A 16,456-nucleotide genomic window follows, 5' to 3' on the forward strand; every position below is an offset into this window, starting at 1 on the left:
ATGCTGTGTTCACAGACACCATGTATGAAACAACATGAACTAAATGTAACCCACTACAATCTACCCCTGGTGTTTGAATCGTTGTCCCGACGATTGACACTCACTGCCGAGGTCTAAACAGGGTAGATATATTAGGCACAGGTGCCTGGGAGTTCACAGCCCCTGTTGTTCTACTTCCTATTGCCTGGGGCAGATAATGTCGATTCGAGTGCGTTCCAGCATTAGCACAAGTAGTCCTATGTGAAGAAGCAATATTGTTTTGAACACCAGCCGTAACTGGCAGCTGATCGGTGCAGACCAGCACCACAGAGGACGTTGAGCTTTTTGGCTCACTTGGTATGCAGGAGGTAGGGGCCACAGGCTCCTGAATCCTACACAACAAAAACTCAACAGGTAGCTGGGGATCTCAGTCAAACATCAGAGCAAATGGTGACTCACCAGTAGACTGATGCACTGTGGTGTTACATGTTATACGCATATGCATAAAGTAAAGAGTCCACGCTAGCCAGGACAGTGTTTTTGATCCTTTCAAAACACTTCATCACAATTGCCACTGTTATTTTAATTTAGGATTTTCCACCTTTGATTTTGATGTTATTTTAGTTTTCAGGGTGGAACATGAAGCATCCTGGCTGTACCATTACTGCTCATAAAAACACAGATCACAAACTCTGCCTCTCAGCAAAAGGTTTTAGATTGAGCTTAACAGTTTAAATGAGCCTGACACATCGGAAGTGGTCCAACAGCCAGTACAGAGGAAATTTAGCAAGGTTGTCACCCACACTGTTTTTCTGATGTGGTCTGGCATATGATTTGCTTCTTACATTTAGTATGGGTGTTAAGACACAAAATGTGCATCGCAAACCAGTTTCTTTTTTAATATATAGATGCCAAATATGTTCTCACATTGTATTTTATGCTGAGATAATGTTTGTGAGGGTTGAACCAAACTGTGATTGAGCTGTTTGTACAGTTTATTGTACGGTTAAACTCACTGGAGTTTGGACTTCATGTGCACACAAAGCACTTGTAACCAACTTATTGGCTGCAAAGTACAACAACTGACACAATTACACTTTGGGAATTAAGGCAAACAGAATAGCCAAAAGGAAAACCTACATTTCTGCTCTTCCCATATTTGCATCTTCATCATCCCAGTTCTCATATACCGCCGTAATGATGTTGCTGTTGCACTCCTGCGCTCAAAACGCCGACAGTTCCGTCAGGACATGAAGTCAGCGTTTTATTGGGTGTCAGACTCCCCGCCTACCGGAGACAGCACTGAAAACATCGCTTTACCTCCGGCTCTTATCAGAAAGGTGAGCTCAGATCACCTTTTGCGCTTTGTTGGGGAGGTTTTCCTGCACGCGGAGGCGGAAGACACTTGCACCTGCAAGATGAAACTAACTAAAACTTTCGCGGAGTTTCAGCTGGGCTGGCCTCACATGCATTACGTCTTTGTTGTGCTCTGTCTTTTTGCCGTGGTGTATAAATTAACAATTCTATTTGCGAAAAGAAGGGAAGCACTGCGGAACTTCCAAGCTTTTTGGGGGCCGCCGCCACACTGGCTGTTTGGACATGTTCTGGAGGTAACTGTATCAACACACTCGCAGCAGCTGTAACATGTGTAACCGTCCAGTAAAGCTGACCACACCATGTTGGAGAACACCATTCTGCAAACAGAGACACACAGTTGACAGCGTGTAAAGTCTGCCTGCTGTGATGTGTTTCAGTTGTACTTTTTCTCTTTCAGTTTAAACAAGATGGGACCGATATGGACAAGGTAGTGAAATGGGGTCAGGAGTACTCATATGTTTTCCCAATCTGGTTTGGCCCCTTTCTCAGTATCATCAATATTCAGCATCCAGATTATGCAAAAACTATCCTGACATCATCAGGTGTGAGAAATGTTTTACATAGTTGTTGTGTTGATGCACATTTATAACTGTGTAGTAAAGTTAAAAGTCCCTAACACCATTTTTATTTGTTATGTTTCCTAACAGAACCAAAAGATGATTTTGTCTACCGGTTTATTGAGGGTTGGATTGGTAAGACTCATTTGTCTCCCTTCAACAGCATTTCAAGTGCAGAGTTGTTTGTTTTGCTGCTTTCCTCACCCGTGCACATGTTCTTCAGGAAATGGGTTGTTGGTGTCAGAAGGTCAGAAGTGGTTCCGCCACAGGAGGCTCTTAACACCAGGTTTCCATTATGATGTTTTGAAACCATACGTAAAATTGATGTCAGAGTCTGCTGAGACTATGTTGGTACGTTGAAGACAATTTAGTTGCATAATTGATAAATAAAATCAAAGTCAGCACGTGTCAGTAAATAGAAGTAAAGCAGGAGCAGTGTCTGTATCCTGCAGAGAGATCACATCTGTTCTCTCATTGTTGGCAGGATAAGTGGGAAAGTTATGCAAGCACAAATGAGCCTTTTGAATTGTTTAAACACATGAGCCTCATGACACTGGACAGCATTATGAAGTGTGCCTTCAGCTGCTACAGCAACTGTCAGACAGAGGGGTGAGCCTAGATGAATCTTTTTAAAGAGTCATTTACAGTGTCAGTTTTATGTTGAGTCTTTGGTTGTTGTAAATCTGCATTTAATGTTTGCCTCCTTTGTCATTTCAGTGGAACAAATGCATACATCAAAGCAGTTTATGACCTCAGTTTTCTAATTGATCTTCGGCTCAGAATGTTTCCGTACCACAGTGACCTCATTTTCCACCTTAGCCCACATGGTTTCAGATACAGAAAAGCACGTCAGGTGACCCTCAGTCATACAGGTAAGCTTTGCTTTGATTCATCTGAACCGTTGCCAAAAATCAGTGAGCCTCACATTATAGTGTCAGATCTACAAATGCTTACATTTTATATTCTTTTCTAAAGAGGAAGTTATAAGAAAGAGGCGAGAAGCACTAAAGGAAGAGAAGGAGCTTGGACAAATACAGGCAAAGAGATATTTGGACTTTCTGGACATCCTTCTCTTTGCAAGAGTATGTTATGTGTCATCAGTTTCAGCCTCTTACTTCAACACATTTCCCATTGTAGGATTTGCTTAATGTATAGGCAAGTCACAAACTGGGGTTTTCCTGCATAAAGGTCATACAGAAAATAAGGCAAGTGCCAACTTGAGATCGTGTCAGATATCTGAAGTACTGGCCTAAAGCTGAAATAGCACATGCATGCAGCAAATAAGCAAAGATGCATGCTGTTGCCAAGCTGCATGTTAATGTCCTCTGACACAAAGACGATGATCAGCCTTTTCATTCTCGTGAGCAGCAACCTGAATACAAAATCTCTTTTGTGTAGAGAATGATCAACACTGGTTAGTGTTTTGCCCAGTTTCTTTCCCAAAAACTTCTCTAAACGGCAGCTTGTAGGGGCTGTCTCAGCTAGCATGTTTATTCTCTTAGTAGACTTGGCTTCCTTTATGAGTATATCATAGCAAATTGTTGTCCTTGGCAGGAAAAATTAAAATCAATAATTAACTGCATGGCAGGTGTTTGCTTAAAAAACAAACAATTAGTGCTTTATATGGTTTAAGAAGAACAGCGGACCTTGATACTTGGCTGCTGAATAAATTCCCAATTTTATAAAGGTATCTGTATAAGGATGAATGTTATCCAGCTAAAGCTGAGTTGAAGTCGGGTGATGAAGTAATATAATGAGCCTGAGCAGCAAAAGTAACAAAGCACTTTTATTGAGAAGCCCAGTTAGAGTATAGTGCAGTCCATTCTGTCTTTCATCAACTGTAAATATCCTTTATTTCAACGCCAGGATGAGAACCAGCAGGGTCTGTCAGATGAAGATATGCGGGCAGAAGTGGACACCTTCATGTTTGAGGGCCATGACACCACAGCCAGTGGCCTGTCTTTCATCCTCTACTGTCTGGCCTGCAACCCAGAACATCAGAAGATTTGCAGGAAGGAGATTATGGAGGCCTTGCATGACAAGAAAACCATGGAGTGGTAGGCTTGTGAAAGGACAACATTGCAATAGGGAAACAAGTTGGTGCCATTCTGTGGTACCAAAACTTTATTAGGAGACATATAAACAAGATTTCTTATTAGTTGACTTCACTAACACTGCATGTTGGTCTCATTTTAAGGGAGGATCTCAGTAAAATCCCATACACTACAATGTGCATAAAAGAAGCTCTCCGCCTTTACCCCCCTGTACCAGGAATTGCCAGAAAAACCACCAAAACTGTAACCTTTTGTGATGGGAGAACAGTGCCTGCAGGTCAGTGATTTTACTCTGTTGTTATTATCAAAGAGTAAACATTAAATGTCTTCACTTAATAATGCTTTTGGAAACATTTCATGCTACATGGTAAACACAAACTCTTAACCGACGTTGTTTTTCTTTAGATACAAAAATTAAATTTTTTTACATTTCCATAAAGGACCTATATCGACTTAATACTTATTACTTTATTATTCTACAAGGATACGTTGGTATTATTTGATTGTATTGTCACATAGAGTTTCTTTTCTATAAACTAGTATAAATCTCTTAAACGTGTGGCGTAATTGCTTTGTCAGTTCTTCATTCTTCCAAATGGAAGTATTTAAATGTTGGCACCAGATTATTATCATATATATGGGCAGAAAGTACACCGCCGCCTACACATTACACTCACTGGAACTGCTCAGCCATGGGAATCCATGAGCCATGAAGCTCCAGGCACACAGTTTTTGTGCTGATGTTGATGCCAGAGGAGGTTTAGAGCTCTGCAGTTACTGAGTCAGCAGAGCGTTGGAGATTTTTATGCACTCTGCAACCTCACTGTACAGAATGGTGCACATCAGTTTAATGTTGGTTTTTGCTACAATAGTTATCCTTGGTCAGAAGGAGAGGCTGACATCCAGGGAGTAGATTGTAAGAGGTGGAGTTTATTTAGGTACAAGGAGATATGGCATGGTATAGGAGGATGTGGAGGGGTGATATGGTGTTGTTTCTGCGATCAAGAACAGGAAATACAGTAGAACATGAATAAAGATTAAACGGTAATAAAGCTGGCCACAAATTCCTCCACAACAAATTTGCTAAGGCAGTGCATCAACCTGATACTGCTTCTTAAGAGCAATCACATTTATTAAAGTACTACCCAATATGGGCCACAGAGATGACATTTTTTAGCCCCAGCGCTTCTCATGCCTCCGGCCTATCTTGATCGTGTAGGAACCAAAGCAATCAACTCCAGTTGACCAGAAAGCAGGTTTGTGGATCTGGAGTCTTCCTGTGGGCAAATCGGCCATTTTGGTGAGAATTTCTGGCAGTCTACACATTGTCTTTGATGTCTCCAGATTACTTGTCAACCTCTGATGATCCAATAAGTGCGCCCTATCTCTGCAAAGACATGCTCTGGACTAGGGTGCAACAAAATCACATCAAAGTACTGGACAAGGAGCTTAGTTAGTGGGTGTTCGGGAGGTAGCACAGTAGGGTGTATGGTGTCTGAGTCCAGACCTTCAGCACATCTCAGGTGACATCCAACCCTTATTAGGCCAGTAAGCGGATCATATTGAAGGCAGGGCGAACAAAGTTGACTATTTGGGGACAGAGGTTTTCCCTTCATCAGGGCCATCACATCTTCAGGGAAACATATTGAGCTGACTTTAAGATGGCTATCTCTGCTTCCACACGATCAGTGGCAGTCATTGGAGGAGAAGCTGCCCCGTGATGAGCATGGTAAGTGGCTTTCACAAGCTCCTCCCAAGATGTGAAGTTCCTGGGGCTGGAGTAAGAGACTTTGCCACTGTGACAAGGCCACATAACAACCCCTCATCTGAAGTCTCAGCCCTACCAGTAGGGCCAGTGCACTGAACTTTGTTGTATAAACTGGGGGCCCTGAGCCCAATGGCTGGCTGATGAAAGACTACAGAGTCCCTTCCCCCTTGTGATGTCATCAGCCAGGTTTTCCACTGACATGACATACCTCCACTGGTGAGAACCAGTGATCTCCTGGATTTCAGCAATTCAAGTCCCGACAAAGACCTTGTAATGGCAGAAATCAGACTGCAACCAACTCAGCACAGTAGTAGAGTCAGTCCACAAGATAGTATTTTGCAGCGGTAGAGTAAGCTAGGTTTGGAGAATCTTAGCAAGCTGCGCTCCAGTGAGAGCAGCACTGACTAACAGGTGGCATATAACACCTTGGTATGGTAATGCTCTGCAAGTATGGTAGCTCCTTCTTCCATTCTACCCAGGCGGCACAAAGGACACAGGTGACAGGTTCATCCCAGCCACATAGACTGTACAAGAATCTTCCCTCTAGTGGTATAGGGAAGGAGAAACCCTACAGGGTCATATTGGCTAGCAAACACCTTGTACGCATTGCGAAGAGTTGGTGCTGTGGGCAAGGTATCAGTGGGGCAATGCCAACATAATCCAAGCATCGACTCTTGTGGGTCAGCTTGGTAAGAAGTCAGCCAGAGCTCACAGCTGTCAGAACGGGCAGTAGTAGGCAGGTAGGACACCTCCTTTGGCACATTACTGGCCCACTGCAGTATTTCAAATCCTCCCATGCCCAGTAGTTGCCTTGTTTTGTCCAGGAGTTGTTTAGCTTGGTGTGGAGTCAGAAGCGACTGGAGACAGTTGTCCACATGGACACACAAATGGCAGTGTGGACAGATTCGTATACATCTTCATTCCCCCTCACGGTGGTGTTGCACATGCTGCTGTAAAGCATAAGTGGTGCAGCAAAGGCTGCAGGTCATGCCAAATGGTAACAGTCACCATTCATACACATTAGGTGGATCCTCCTGTTGTCCATCCCTCCAAAGAAAGCGAAGCAGAGGCTGATCTTTGGAAAGCAAACGTACCTGATGGAACATGGCCTTTATATCCCAGCTTATGGCCACCGCATGCTGGCGGAATCGGAGTAACACGCCAAGGAGCAAAGGGCTAAGTGTGGGACCTGGCAGCAGGCCCCACGCTGTAGCATGGGGCCTGGCAGGTGCAGTTGAAGACTAGGCAGGTTTTGTTGTTGTGATGCACAAGATGGCGTGGAATGTACCAGGATTTAGTTGAACCATTCACCTCCTCTGGAGTCAACTTTACCAAATTGCCAGCCTTCTCCACTGTCTTGAACTCCTGGTTGTATGTCTGTGCTCTGCTGGGGTCCTTGCATAGTTGATGCTTATTGGCTCTTTGAAGAGCCATGACAGCCTCTTGAGGTGCCTTCACCTGAGGAAAGTCTTTGCAGCGACGCAATGGAGTAGCTAACTGTACCCGTTCTTTGATTCAAGGATATCTATTTCCTACTGGTCCTCCTTTGACCTAGTGACCTCCTTTTCATTTCTGAAAGAGAGGACATCAATTTGCCACAGCCTTTCAATATTTTTGTAGAGCTGTGGTGTCTGTGTGATGAAAGACGAGCATAAGCATGCCTGTTCATCCGCTGGATGTGGTAGACTTTTGGCGAGTCCCTGTAGCGCCCACCCCAGCTCAGTACAGACTGCTACTGGCCCTCCAGGTGGTCCCCGGATCACCGGTCAAACAGGAGTGAGAAGGTGCAGGTGATCTGATCCAATCAGGATCATAGGTTTCACCCGGCTGAAACCTTTGAAGGGAAGTCTTTGTAGGTGGCTGTACTTATTTTTGAGTGTTTCCACTGGACAGGATTGCTCAGCTAGAGCCAGTTGTTCTGCTGTGAAAGCATTCAGTATTTGATGCCTCATCTTTGGCTTACCTTTAGTGGACACCTCCAATGATATGCTTCCCCCATTCAGCTGCAGGACATCCTGTCTAATGGTTTGTAGGGCCAGAACCTCATCTGTCTGGGCAAGGCCAAGGAACTTCACAGCAGCAGGCAATTTTATGGTTCTCTCTGAACCGTCATCCAGCACGGCAAGGTGTCCATGGTCCTCTTCCCATTGTGGAGTTGACTCTTACCACCTTCAACGTCACCATACCGGAGTGACTGGGATGGTCAACATAGATGACACTGGATGCAGTACACGTGGTCAGAATATTGGGATTTTGTTCTTTACCCTTGGCAAGGACATGTTATACAAGGAGGTGTTGCTCACCACAAGTGCTGCAGGGTTTCTTAAGCGTGCCTTCAGCAGAATGATTCCAGCCACATCTCCAACATTTATTCTTATCTTTGATCCAGTCACTTGGGAACTTCAAGTGATCGAGCAAGATCTGATATTTATAATCTTCAGAAAAGTGCTTGTGAGGCCCAAGAACACTATCCAGTCCTTTCTTCAGTAAAGCAAAGTCTCTCTCCTTCCCAGAACTAAAACGGTGAGCATGGGCTTAGGAATGCCATAGGAGGATATGGTGTATGTTTGCTTAGTTTGTATGATAATGATCAGCTAGACACACCCTATAATCTTTTAATAATAATAAACTAAGTACACATTTCTTTCAAATGTAGGTTCTGTTGTTGGAATAAGTGTGTATGGAATTCACAGGAATGCATCTGTCTGGGAAAACCCTAATGTAAGTAAAGACAATTTTATTCCCAGCACAACTTACTACATGGAATACATCATCAACAGAATCTATGATGAAATAAAATTATGAAGTTTGTCAGCACTCTGCTCAAAAGGCTGCAAATAATTTATCAAATAACTGAAGAAGCAATCATGAAACTGGTGCATTAAATTAATTACTAGTGCTGTATTTGCTGAGGTGGGTAGGTCCCTGGTGCCAAAGTGGACCTCAGGACAGATTCAAGCTGGTTTAATGACTTACTATATTATGTGTGTCAGAATGCAGTTTTCTCTGCGCAAGTGGTAAGAGTGATAAGGTTCAGAAAACAAGTAATAGACATAACACTGCTCTCTTTCTTTGTCCTGTATTACATTAGGTCTTTGACCCTCTGCGTTTCCTACCAGAGAACATTGCCATGAGATCTCCTCATGCTTTTGTGCCCTTCTCAGCTGGGCCAAGGTTTGTCCTCACCTGAAACTATATCACTGTATAGAGACTGCTTGTAGTAGTCTCAAGTATGTGAATGTGTAACTTAGCACTGACCCCATTTACATCAACACAATAAAAACTGGTTTTATGATGGGCTAAAGCAAGTAGGGGAAAGGGTGAACTCACTGTAATCTAAGATTGATCCCATTTAAAATGCAAGCACCTTTGGCCCTGAATGTTAAAAAATAACATACTATACTCATCCCTACTATTCATATTCCTCATGTCCTAATCTCAGAAGGATCAAACTATTTTCATCATTTTTCAGTTCTTTAGAATATTCACTTGTATATTTCTTACATTTAATATTTTCCTCCCTCAGAAACTGCATCGGTCAGAACTTTGCTATGAATGAGATGAAAGTGGTGACAGCTCTGACACTGAAGCGATACCAGCTCATAGCGGAGCCCACTATGAAACCCAAGATCATCCCCCGACTGGTTCTCCGCTCACTCAATGGCATCCACATCAAGATCAAACCTTTAGACGCAGAGAGCTAAAGTGCACTAACTGCAAGAACTGCTAAAAATTACTGTATTTAGAAAGTAAATAATTTATGTTGATTTGAAATACTTCTACTATGTAACAAGCTTTTATATATATATTCATGGACTCTGTCGTGCAATTTATGTTTTTGGGAGAAATTGTCATAGAGAATATGTGTCACAATACATTGTATATAATTTCCCCAATTTTGGGTTGTTTTTTTTCTTACAAAAATAACAGAGATTACAAATACAAATACATAAATATGTCCTCATTCAAAAATGTCTTGTGAAACCTGCATTGGCTTATGGGATGATGATGTCACAATGAAAGTGACATCATCACAGTGAAAATGTAAGCAGTAAAAGTAAAAAGCCGTCAAAAAAATGACCACAAATTCAGATACCTGAAAATTCTACTTAAGCACAGTAATGAAATATTTGTACATCGTTACTTCCCATCTCTGCCTAGTGGTGGCTCAGGTTCGCAGTATCAGTTTCTCAATGACAAGATCTCCACTCAGATTAAAGAAAAAAAAACCCTCAGCTGGAAATGGCAGTGGTAACATAACCATTCTTATTAGCACGACCTAAATCATCTGCACACCAGGGATGTTCCTGGCAATTAATTGCTTAGTCAACTAAACGAGGGGGGATAGACTAACCAACTAGTCTCAAACTAAGAAACACATAAAGTTAAATTTGAAAACCATTTAATGGAAAGTTTCAAAATAAATGATATGAAAACCATTTTAAACTGTTTTTTACATTCTTCAGTAATGAATCATGTGGCACCTTGCATTGTGCATTATCAACATTACACATTATACTCCAGAAAATTCAGAAGAAAAACACTTAAAACAAACCGATGTTATATATGAAATGAAAACGTAACTATAACAGATGTTCACGTATTACTAAAATATGACAAGTTAACATTGGAAAACAAATAAATTGCAACTGAAAGGGCCAGAACTGAAACGATTTCAAGTACTTAGTTGTTTCTTTGTATGTAATTTGGGCATCCAGTTCATAAAACCCACAAAATCAGGAATTAGAATACTGTGAAGACATCAGCCCAAATTTTACAGGTTTTCCCAGGTGTCATCAAATTGCTTCAATTTGGTTCAATTGCCCCAGTTAGATTCAATATGGGGAAGACTGCAGACTTCACAACTGGCCAGAAGAGAATCATTGATACCCTCCATTGGATGGGTAAGCCACAAAAGTTCATAGCTAAGGAGGCTGGCTGCTCACAGAGTGCTGTGTCCAAGCATATCAATGGAAAGTCTAGTGGACAGGCAAAATGACCAAGATGACCATGGCCTTCAGTGGATTATCAGCCAGAGGAAATTCAAGAATCTGGCAGAGATCCAGAAAGACTGGAATGAGGCAGGAGTCACAGCTCCAAAAACCACCACATTCAGGAGCATCTGGGAGATGGGCTACAACTGTTGGGTTCCTCGGGTCAAACCCCTTATGAGCCTGAGCCAAAGTCAGAAGTGTCTCAACTGGGCCAAGTAGAAGAAGGACTGGAGTGTTGGCCAGTGGTCCAAGGTCCTTTATGAGGTCATCATCTGAAATGGTTTTCCAAAAGTCTTGAAGGAGTTCCCAGAGATACTGAGCACTTGTTGGCCCTTTTGCTGAGCACTCTGCGGTCCACCTCATCCCAAAACATCTCCATTGGGCTTAGGTCAGGTGACCGTAGAGGCCAGGCCATCTGGCACAGCACTCCACTCTCCTTTTTTGCCAGTTAGCCCTCACACAGCCTGGAGGTATGTTTGGGATCATTGTCCTGTAAATGACGCTCCAACTAAACTCAAACCGGATGGGATGCATGTCGCTGTAAAATGCTGTGTTAGCCATGATGGTTCAGTGTGACTCCAGTTTTGAATAAATTCCCAACAGTGTCACCAGCAAAACACCTCCCACACCATCACACGTCCTCATCCATGCTTCATGGTGGGAACCATGCATGTCGAGACCATCCGTTCACTTTTTCCGTGTCGCACAAAGACACAGCAGGTGGAACCAAAGATCTCAAACTTGGCGAAGCACAGATTTCCACTGGGCTAAAGTCCTTTCCTTGTGTTCCTTGGCCCCGAAAAAAGACAAAAACACATGATGAAGCCAGATAATTATGCTGTTATCATTCACTTATCATTCAATGCAAGTGAAAAGGTTTCCATTTTTATTTACACCTTTGTGCGCCTTTGTACACTGTGCGCCAGTCTCCTGCAGGCCTGTTAGACAGCATGTGTACATGCTTCTGCAAACCAGAAATCTGATTCACCATCTTGCTTTAAGAAGGCAGAGATAGTGAATATGTGGGGCGAGACCGCTGCACTTAAGTCCCGACTTCAGTTTCACTGCCTATCTCTGCTGTTAGACAGGCCAGGTGCTTCAGCAATTTCACAACAAGAGTCGTTAAAACATGTGCAGAAGTGTCACAAAGACACGCTATAATACCCTTCTGCAATGTGCAGGTTCATACACAACTGGGTGAAAGTATCAAGAAGGGCCAGAAAGGTTCACGAGACAAAAGTACTCTTTTATTTACAGTTATATTACAAAATCCACCCAGAAAATCCACACACCCACAAGGACAAAAAGTCACCAACACAGGTTGGATAAAAATGAAATGACGTCCTCTTTCTTTTATCTCAGATTGCCAACCTTTCGCTGATTTAAGATCCTAATAACTGATCACTTGAATTTCCTGTGAAAACTCCTAAAATGCATTGCATCTTCTGCCGCTACCATATAAAGAAATAAACTCAAGCCAACTGGTTTAACTTTTTGGCCGATGTCAGACCAGGCACCACATCAAAAAGAAACAACAATGTTATGTGGCAGCCTTGTGGTCAGAATGCATGCTGCGCTGAGACCACAGCATTTAATCTGCAATTCCAGCTAGGAACCTTTGCTACAAATCACCAAACAGCTCCTCTCAATTACTACTACGTCTGTTCTGTTCATATTTGAAAAAGAAAAATCCAAACCACTATACAATATAAGATGTAACACAATTTGATGGTCCACCGAAACTTGGCCAATTTAGCCACAAACTTGGCCACAAAAGTTCATTTAAATGCCCAGCAGAACAAAACTGTGAGAGTACACCTGTGAGGGCAGCAAACCATTTTAAAGTAATATACTTGAAAAAGCCAAAGAGCACATATGTTCAGAATACTGTTTGGACAGGGCAAATAGCTTATCAGCGACATGTGAACGTTTAGAAGCTTGAAGCTCCACTTTCATGTGATGCCACATATATAGCAATAATTTCTGCAAGTGTTTAGCCAGTGTCACCGAAAATGCTGACCTTTGTGCACAACCCAACACCTAGTGGCTTGTTGGGAAAAATGCAGGACACTTTAGTTCATATGATGCTGGTCTAATATATGGAATGAAAAGGTTGCTGTCAGTAATACACTTGTATTATATGATTTCATGATAGAAATCAGCCCTGTGTTTTGACAGAAAAGTACGTTTTGCTTTCCTTTAATAGTATTTTCAACATTCTAAAGGAGTGAAAAAAAATATTGAAATTGTAGAAAAAATACAACCTTACATCAAATTCGTCAAAAACGTAACTCAATGACCCACCATATCTTCGTAATGAATCACTCAGATAACCAGACCTGCCACTTTGAGCCTCAGATGCTAAGTCCTCTAAATGTATTTTAATCCTCTTTGCAATCAGTATGCTTCTACTTATCAGCTACCAGTTTAACAGATGTAGACACATCTTGTGACAGACCAAAACAGAACTTGTGTGATGACTTCGAGAACACAACAAAGTAAAAGAACAAAAAAAAAAATGTGAATGGCTCCATCTCGTCCAGGTCACAGTCCTTGATGTTTCTGTTGGTAACCTGAGAGTCAGCATCTTTGAGAAACTGTTAGATGTGTGTCCTGATGAATTTAAGGCTTTCAGCCTCTCTACCTCTGTGTGACTGATGTATATTGGAGTGTCTTTTCCTCAGATAAGTAATGATCTTCTTGCCCTTCTCTACTTTTAGGGCAAGATTATTTTCCTGACACCAGGCCACCAGTCCTATCACTTCTCTATCCCGTCCCTACCAGTAATCGGCCCAATCACATATGCAAATGTTATCATTCTGGTATTGATCAGGTGGTGCACATGTAACGCGCTGCGGACACTAAAGCGGTCGCGCCAGAATGTCACGCTAAAAAGAAAGATTCTTTAAAATACAAGGGGGAGCAAGCGAGTCAGATACCACGGGCACAGAGAGGAAGCAGGTCTGATCAGAAACAGTTTATTACTAGGCCAGGGAGCACAAATAAAACACCCTTAAAATGTACATAATAAAATGTTTGCTCTCTACTAAAAACAATTCTAAAACCCATAAAACTACCATTTTCTACATTCACTAAACCCCCCCCCTGCTATAATTAGGCCACATGTTCATTATGGGTCCATCAGCAGGCCAGGAATTCCTCCTTTAGAGCAGAGTCCACGCCAGCCCCGTCTTCAGCAGACAAGAAAGAGCCACCCATCTTCTTGTCCTTCCGCTGGCCCATCACTTCCCAGCCCGGCTTGCGTTCTGCACCCGAATCCATGATGCGACCACCGCCACAGCTCCCCTTGCGTCGGTGTCCTGCAACATAACAAATAGGGGCCAGAACAATGGTCCCAGAAGCGGCCCTGGCTCATGGCCATGGTGACCCTCTCCCAATCCAGCTGCACCCAGTAAACAACAGTAGAGACCCTACTCACAAATGCAGGCAGAGGTAAACCTCTGCCCTGCTGCCAATCACACGCGTTGTCTCTTACTGTTGCCATTCCATGAGGTCAGGACTTGGTCGCCGCATCACACTGACCATCTCGCATTAACCTTCCAGTCTGGGGCCTCTCTCTTTCAGTGCCCAGCTAGCCTGTTTTTAAAAGGTCTTTACACAGCTGATAGGCCACCTCTGGACACACCCCTGCCTCAGCAGGTGGTCCCTATCAGCTAATTTGTCCCATGTGCAGCCAGTCCACAGTGGATAACAACCATGTCACATAAAACACTAAAAACCATGCAATAGAAACAGAATAAAACCATGCAAATAAAACACTCATAAATAAACACTAAAAATCAGAATAAAAACAATATACAAGATAAATGCAAATTTCCACTGTGTGACACACACACTCATATGTGAAGACAGCATGTGGCAGTGTACTCAGCACGTGCCCCTGAGTAATACCAATGCTCACAGTTCTGATGTTTGATGTCTGGTTTTCAACTCTGACTGAGTGGGGTCTATCTTACAGGAAGTTCAGAGCTCAGTTACAGAGAAAGGGTGTGAGTCTGAGTAACAGCAGCTTCTCAGAGAGTCTGACAGCATTAAATGCAGCTTCAGTCATTTCACAGCATTTTCACAGATGATTGGACTGATTCTGTATGCATGTGTGGTGGTGTGAAGGCAGAATACTGGTAAATGTGACTAAATGGTGTTGATAATGCCACCCGGGGAGGGGGTTACACCCCAGGAGAGATTACAGTAGCTAGTGCAAATGTTGTACCAGTTACAAAAGCCCACAGGCTTGTTATTAACAAGCAAAAGTAAGGACAAAACTACTCAAAGTGTAGAGCAGAAAAAAAACCTTTTTAGGTAGCAGGGCAGCCCTGCTACTGTACCTAAAACACTTGATTTTCGCCAAGTACTTTTTTACTCTTACTTAAGTAACTTTGTTGACGATTACTTTTCACTTTTACTTGAGTAATAATATTTTAAAGTAATGCTACTCTTACTTGAGTACAATTTTTGGATACTCGACCCACCTCTGGTTATAAAGAGGTCATCATCAGGTCCTTCAACGCACATATTAAACCAATATGTAAGACTGCTTTCTTCCATTTACGCAACATCTCTAAAATTAGAAATATCCTGTCTCAGAGTGATGCTGAAAAACTAGTTCATGCATTTATTACTTCCAGCCTGGACTACTGTAATTCATTATTATCAGGAAGTCCTAAAAACTCACTGAAAAGCCTTCAGCTAATCCAAAATGATGCAGCAAGAGTCCTGACAGGGACTAGAAAGAGAGAGCATATTTCTCCTGTTTTGGCTTCCCTTCATTGGCTTCCTGTTAAATCCAGAATTGAATTCAAAATCCTGCTCCTCACATACAAGGTCTTAAATAATCAGGCCCCATCTTATCTTAATGACCTTGTAGTACCCTTTGCTCTCACACTGCAGGCCTGCTTGTTGTTCCTAGAGTATTTAAAAGTAGAATAGGAGGGAGAGCCTTCAGTTTTCAGGCCCTTCTTCTGTGGAACCAGCTTCCAGTTTGGATTCAGGAGACAGACACTATCTCTACTTTCAAGATTAGGCTTAAAACTTTCCTTTTTGCTAAAGCATATAGGTGACCCTGAATCCTCCCTTAGTTATGCTGCAATAGACGTTGGCTGCCGGGGATTCCCATGATGCATTGAGTTTTTCCTTTCCAGTCACCTTTCTCACTCAGTATGTGTAAATAGACCTCTCTGCATTGAATCATATCTGTTATTAACCTCTGTCTCTCTTCCACAGCATGTCTTTTATCCTGTTTTCCTTCTCTCACCCCAACCGGTCGCAGCAGACCCAGGCTCAGGCCCCTCCCTGAGCCTGGTTCTGCCGGAGGTTTCTTTCTGTTAAAAGGGAGTTTTTGCTTTCCACTGTCGCCATAGTGCCTGCTCATTGGGGGTCATATGCTTGTTGGGTTTTTCTCTGTACCTATGAAGCGCCTTGAGGCGACTTTTGTTGTGATTTGGCGCTATGTAAAAAAAAATTGAATTGAATTGAACTGTACTGAATTGAATTGAAAAAAAGTCATCTGGGGTCCACCCTACCATACACTAAATTGTAGATAACCCATGAGGATCCCACTTACCACCCTTTAATAGTTACACAAATTCATCAATTGTCACGGGAAATGAATCCAGTCTGTAATACCTAACAGCCTGTGAGCTTTGCCACCTTGAACAGTAATGAGTGCAAGTTGCGAGAGCTCAAGAATAGACCACTGATGTCCCTCAT

At 42.6% G+C, this 16,456-nt stretch overlaps 1 protein-coding gene across 1 annotated transcript; it reads left to right on the top strand.

Annotated features, from left to right (window-relative positions):
- Positions 1-1,176: 1,176 nt before the first annotated feature.
- Positions 1,177-9,543, top strand: LOC146698955 (cytochrome P450 4B1-like). The gene is made up of 12 exons (XM_085471853.1): positions 1,177-1,589; positions 1,754-1,898; positions 2,004-2,048; positions 2,137-2,264; positions 2,398-2,522; positions 2,631-2,785; positions 2,889-2,995; positions 3,780-3,970; positions 4,111-4,244; positions 8,392-8,456; positions 8,827-8,909; positions 9,262-9,543. Exons 1-12 carry the CDS (start codon positions 1,230-1,232, stop codon positions 9,437-9,439), a joined length of 1,716 nt encoding a protein of 571 aa, XP_085327979.1. The 5' UTR covers positions 1,177-1,229; the 3' UTR covers positions 9,440-9,543.
- Positions 9,544-16,456: the final 6,913 nt, after the last annotated feature.

This window comes from Copadichromis virginalis, linkage group LG11 (assembly GCF_057382275.1).
Source record: "Copadichromis virginalis isolate Kocher_CV1m ecotype Utaka linkage group LG11, C_Virginalis_male_GT1.1, whole genome shotgun sequence".
NCBI lineage: Eukaryota > Metazoa > Chordata > Actinopteri > Cichliformes > Cichlidae > Copadichromis > Copadichromis virginalis.